This window comes from Hemitrygon akajei, chromosome 8, assembly GCF_048418815.1.
Source record: "Hemitrygon akajei chromosome 8, sHemAka1.3, whole genome shotgun sequence".
NCBI lineage: Eukaryota > Metazoa > Chordata > Chondrichthyes > Myliobatiformes > Dasyatidae > Hemitrygon > Hemitrygon akajei.
The window spans coordinates 85,052,909-85,058,807 of record NC_133131.1 but is presented as its reverse complement, the minus strand read 5'-3'; the positions used below and the strand labels follow the sequence as shown (position 1 = coordinate 85,058,807).

The 5,899-nt window shown below is 38.2% G+C and overlaps 1 protein-coding gene across 1 annotated transcript; it reads left to right on the top strand.

Annotated features, from left to right (window-relative positions):
* Positions 1 to 1,012: 1,012 nt before the first annotated feature.
* LOC140732531 (ubiquitin) lies at positions 1,013 to 1,515 on the top strand. The gene is made up of 2 exons (XM_073055299.1): positions 1,013 to 1,078; positions 1,177 to 1,515. The coding sequence occupies exons 1-2, from the start codon at positions 1,013 to 1,015 to the stop codon at positions 1,513 to 1,515; spliced, it is 405 nt and encodes a 134-aa protein (XP_072911400.1).
* Positions 1,516 to 5,899: the final 4,384 nt, after the last annotated feature.

Sequence of the window (5,899 nt, the reverse complement as noted above, 5' to 3'; positions counted from 1 at the left end):
AGGTAAATTAGAGTGGATTCAGGTCGCTATTCAGAGAGGAATTGTTATGCTTCATCACCAAACGCTTCATCACTGTGGATATAAATAGTACTGGATGATAATCATTGAAGCAGGTGGGTACCTTAGACAGCTGAAGTGAGAAGTTAAGGATCTCAGTGAATATCCAGCTAGTTGATCAGCACAGGTATTTATGGTATTTGGCCACATATGCCACCTGAACCCAGATGCTTTTATTGGGTTCACCCTCCTGAAGACTACTCATTCATTGGCCTGAAAGACTGAAGTCACCGGCTCATCAGGAGCTATGGAGGTTCATTATGGTTCCTCCACATTTTAATGGTCAAAGCGAGCATGGAAGGCACTGAGCCCATCTGGAAGTGAAGCACTGTTGTCACCTGTGTCACTTGATTTAACTTTATAAGAGGTGATAACATTCAAGCCCTGCCACAACTGTCGAGCATCCTTCATTGATTCCAGTTTAGTCTGGAATTGCCACTTTGCCCATGAGATGGCTTTCCTGAGATCACACCTAGACACCGGATTTGAATGCCTCTGATCTGGCCTTTAGCAGATTGCAGGCCTCATAGTTTATCCAGGGCTTCTGGTTAGGGAAAACTCTGAATGATTTTGTGAGAACACACTTGTCTACAACTGCGTTAATAAACTCCTTGACAACCATGGTGTGTATTCATTCAGATCCACAAATGAGTCCTTGTACAGGGCCCAGTCCGCCAACTTGAAGCAATCCCATAGCCACTCCTCTGCCTCCTACGACCGCCACTTTATTGTCCTAATCTCTGGAGCCTTACTCTTTAGCTGCTGCCTATATGCAGGCAGGGGAAGGACCGCCAAGGGATCAGATTTACCGAGATGCAGTCTGGGCATGGAATGGTAGGCCTCCCTTAATTTAGTATAGCAGTGGTCTAGTGCGTTGGGACGTCTGATGCTAAGGGTTATATGCTGATGTTAATTGGGCAGGGATTCCTTCAAACAAGCCTGGTTGAAGTCCCAAATGCGTCAGAATGGACTGTTTCTTGATCGGGATGGCATCAAGCAGTATCTCAAGCACTTGATTATGGTCATGATTATGATTATGATTATGATCATGATTATGATTATGTTGGTGATATATAAACAGAGGTCAGGATTATAGAGGAGAACTCCCTAAGTACATAGAACCGATGGCGCTTTTTCGATGTACGGCTGCTGAGGGAAGGTGCTGGTGGATTGACTTTCAAAGTGCAGATCTTTGTAAAAACCCTAATGGGGAAAACGATAACCCTCGAGGTTGAACCCTTGGATACAATTGAAAATGTTAAGGCTAAGATTCAGGACATGGAAGGTATTCCTCCTGATCAACAGCGACTGATCTTTGCTGGGAAACAACTGGAGGATGGCCGTACTCTTTCTGATTATAATATCCAGAAGGAATCAACTCTACACCTTGTGTTGAGACTGCGTGGTGGTGCAAAGAAGAGGAAGAAGAAGTCATACACCACCCTTTCAAGATTCTGAATTCGGCTTACAGTTCAATGCCAAGTAAATCAATTTCTCGATTATATAATGTACTCTTACATCCTAAAAATTAAAACACATTGTATATTAAAGAGAAGTGGGAGAAAGAAGCTGGGTTGGTACTTTCAGAGGAGGTTTGGGGGAAAATATGCAGCTTTCAGTGGTCTTCGACTAACTCTTTGATTTGGAGAGAACATTGTTGGAAAAATATTATGATACTTCAAGACCCCATATCAGGAAAAATATAAAGACACAAATGTGATGTGTTGGAGAAGGTGTGGCTCCAAGGAGGCAAACCATCTCCATATTTTCTGGGATTGCCCTAAATTAAATTTATATTGGAAAGGTATTCATAGAACTTTAGGTCAGGTATTTAAGACCCAGATACCTCTGAACTTTGAGATGCTCTATTTGGGACATGTACTGTTTTTGGATCAGAAGAAAGACATAAAGTTGCTACAGGTCCTCTTAGCAGCAAGTAAGAAATCAATTACCAGAAAGTGGCTAAATCCAATATCATCTACATTAGAAGATTGGCATGAAATTATTTTGGAAATATTTAAAATGGAAAAGATGACCTACTCTTTGAGAATTCAAAAAGAAAAATTTACGGTAATCAAATTTGGAATAAATGGATTGAATTTATAACCCCAAAGTGAGCAGACTTTGGAGGACTCTCCTAATGATTTATACTGCTTTTCTCATCAACACCGTAATATTGCTAATGTAAGCACCTTTGGTTCGATTGTTTACTGGGTTTTTTTTTTGAAAATAGGGAATTAACACAAGTAAAGGAAAAGATTTGGGAAAGGGGAAAATATGGAAAAATTAAGTAAATAAGTACATAGGGATTGGATAATTATGTTTGGGGGTAGGAGCAAACATGAACTAGTTAGGATATAAAATCCTACAATGGTAGTTACATAGGGTTATATATAATATTTTGGACCAGAAGTAATGGTTCAGAAGAGATACATGGAATTATTATTAATCCACTATTATTACTATTTTTCTTAACAATTATTGTCATTGCTTAGTCTAATGGGGTGGAACTACAACTGCACATAATTATCTATTTAAGTGCCTTATTACTTTTATATTATCTCAATGTGTACTTATGAACGTATAAAAAATTATAGATTAAAATTAAATTTTAAAAAGATTTAAAAAAAAGAAGAACCGATGGCATTTGATCATTAGGTGTTCACAGTCAGGGATAAATGAGCTCGATTAAACCACCACATCGGTGCGCCATCGGAAGTTTATCATAAAACACACACCTCCACCTTTTATCTTTTCCATATTAGAAATTTGGTCTATTCTGTGAATCAAGAAGCATTTAGTTCTGATCACTATATTTGATGTGCTGGAAGTAAGTCACATTTCAGTCAAACACAGAACATAGCAATTTCTCATTTCCCTCCAACACAGCAAGCTTGCTGTCAGATCCTCAGTTTTTTCTGGTTCCCTCTCACCCCTTCTTTTCTGCTCACCTGTCCATCACCTCTTTCTACCTCCCTTCCTTGTTCCTTTTCTTTCATAGTTTACTATCCTTTTCTATCAGCTTCATTCTTTAGCCTTTTTACCTCTTCCATCTATTTCCACCCAACTTTTTACTTCATATCCCCTTCCCCACCAATCCACTTTCTCCTCACCTAGTGTCAGCTATCATCTCTACCACCATGTACTCTTTCCCCTCCTTCACCTTCTTATTTTAGCTTCTGCCCCCTTCCAGTGTAGTCATGATGAAGGATCTCAGTCTGAACTGTCAACTATCTATTCCCCTCCATAGTTGCTGCTTGATTTGCTGAGTTCCTCCAGCACAATGTATATGTTGCAAAGCATAAAACAGCATCTGTGAAGGAAGAAGCAGGGCTTATGATTACTTGTCCATGATTTGATATTGGATGGTTAGCAATCCGTTTCAAAGTTACTTCTGTTTGTCTTGCCAGAAATACTGTCTGATCTGTTGAGATTTTCAACATTTCTGTTTTTATTTCGGATTTCCTGCAGCTGCAGGTGTTCCTTTTTTTTCTAATTTTCATTCTCTGACTATATTGTGTTCTAAGTTTGTGTCATGTATAATCAATAAAGTCTGTCTAGTTAATATTTAATATTGACACATTATTGAAAGATCTCAAAGTGATCACTGAGCCAACAAGAAAATTAAATTCTTCTGGGATTCAAAAAGCAGCCTTGTATCTGGGTTTGACAACCCGTATGTATCATGTCTATGCTCCTACTTGATAGACACTCAACTTCTCATGCTTAGCTGCTTCTGTATGCATGTCCAAGACTAAACAGGGTGTCTATTTGTGTAGGCGCTTATAGAACTATATCCTGATAGAACGCCAATAGAACTGCTCCCTGAAGGCTTGAAAGGCAGACTAGTATTTTTCCTGAAGAACTGAGCAGTGTATTATCAAGGTGATTGCACAAGACATTATTTGCATGGCAGAGAGCTGCCCTTGTGTAAACTTGTAAGAATTCTGAATCACTTGAATGCCTTTCCTGATATATGATAAGGATGAGCAGAGTGTCCCGTAGAAGCAAGCAGCTCAGAAAATAACAAATATAAATATGCACAGAGTGAGTTAAAATTTAAATCTGAAAATATTTGTTGCATATCTGTCAGCTTGTCTAAAGTTGTGTGAAAGGAAAGCGGCAACAGACTTAGGAAAAGAAATGCAATGAATGCACAGGATGGACCCTGTAGACAACATGTCACTCATGCTCCTGACTGAGATTCAATAATGTAGCTGTGATTCCACATAAATTAGTTGCAGTGATTCATGATTTAGTTCAGGATGACCTGAGCTTCCATGTAAAAATCTGATTCAGATAGTAAACACACAGGTCTGTCAAAACTTCTTCCTCCTCTCCACACCTCACCCCCATCAAATACATCAGAAATGATCAACTGGAAGAAAAGGAGTTTTAAGCAACGATGATGTCAGGTGGCAGTATCTCCCTGCCGTGCTGTTTTCCAAGGGAAATGCTGGCTCTGGATTGCAGCTATTTCTGCAAAAGATCTTTGGCAACTGGCACTGCACACATTGTAAACAAGGATAGCAGTAACTAGATACTCACAGAACCACTGCAACATCCAGAACAAATTAACCAATCACTAATGTAAGGAAGAATTTGTAAAACAGCGCAATAAGGGGATCCTTCTTTCTGTTGAATGTACATTCAGCCATGTGACAGTGGGGGAGCAAAACCTGCAGTTTTCATCACCAAAATAACTACACTTGCATGAAATATGAATAATATCATCAGCAGCATTTTCTACGTTCTTTCAGCAAGCCATTGTATGAGTACCAATACGTTCACCAAATTAGCATTCAACAGGATTTTGCCTACATGTGTGGAACAGATGTCTGTTTGTGATTCTACAATAATATTGTGTCAAAGAACTGCATGTGTCATATCCTGTTTCTTCCCCACATAATGTGTTGAAATGTATTAGAACTTAGGTATATAGCTCCAACTAAATCATATCCTCGAATTTCACTGGGGCTTTTGAAATCTCCTGTGAAATCAATGGTGGAGGCAGTGAGAGTTGGCACAAAACTGCAAGGGTTTTATAATTTTTATAATAAACTTCATATTGGAAAGTATATTGACTATTAAGTATAGATAATGAAAATTGCATTTGCAAGTACAAGATTAAGTTTCTGTTGCCGTAAGCATACACACAGGCAATAAATGGCATGAAAATTAGCTTTTTGAAGCAGTGGCATAATACAAGACAAGGACTAGGATAAATTAACAGAAATGTCATTAACATAAAGTATACATGACTTACTCATGTGCAAAATGAAGAATGACGCTCAGAAATAAACAACACTAGCGCACTAGTACATATTTCACATTTGGAATTTCTGAGAGGAACTTCTTCATTCATTGCCTTTATTTCAGCAATAATTGTCCACCATACATCTGCATTCCTAAGTGATAAGATCTGGTGTAAATATTAGATAGAAATCTTCAGTATTTGAAACCATTCCACAAGTGTTGATGCTGGTATTGTGTGAGGGGAATAAAGGCCTTTTGTGTGAATTCTGCTGAGACTAGTGTCTGTTATTGCCAAATGGTAATTAGATTATTGTTTCTCTCTTTTTCATCAGATGAACCCCTGTTTCTGTCTTCAGATTAATTTATATAGGCCCAGATTTTAATACTTTAATAACTGTTTAATAAGGGAAGAATCCATCAAGAAAATTGCTGCAAGATGTTGGCAATTTCTGTCATTTGCTAATTAGTCTTATGGAAATATCAGCTTCCTCTTTAATCATATTGATTTATATGATTCAGAACCAGGTTTAATATCACAGGCTAATGTCATAAAATTTGTTGTCCTGCGGCAGTAATTCAATGCAAT

Bases quoted from the DNA above. Each gene is read 5' to 3' on its own strand.
- LOC140732531 (XM_073055299.1), top strand. From the start codon at position 1,013: ATGCGTCAGAATGGACTGTTTCTTGATCGGGATGGCATCAAGCAGTAT. The intron at 1,079-1,176 runs GTCATGATTATG...CTAAGTACATAG, and splicing joins ATCTCAAGCACTTGATTATG to AACCGATGGCGCTTTTTCGA.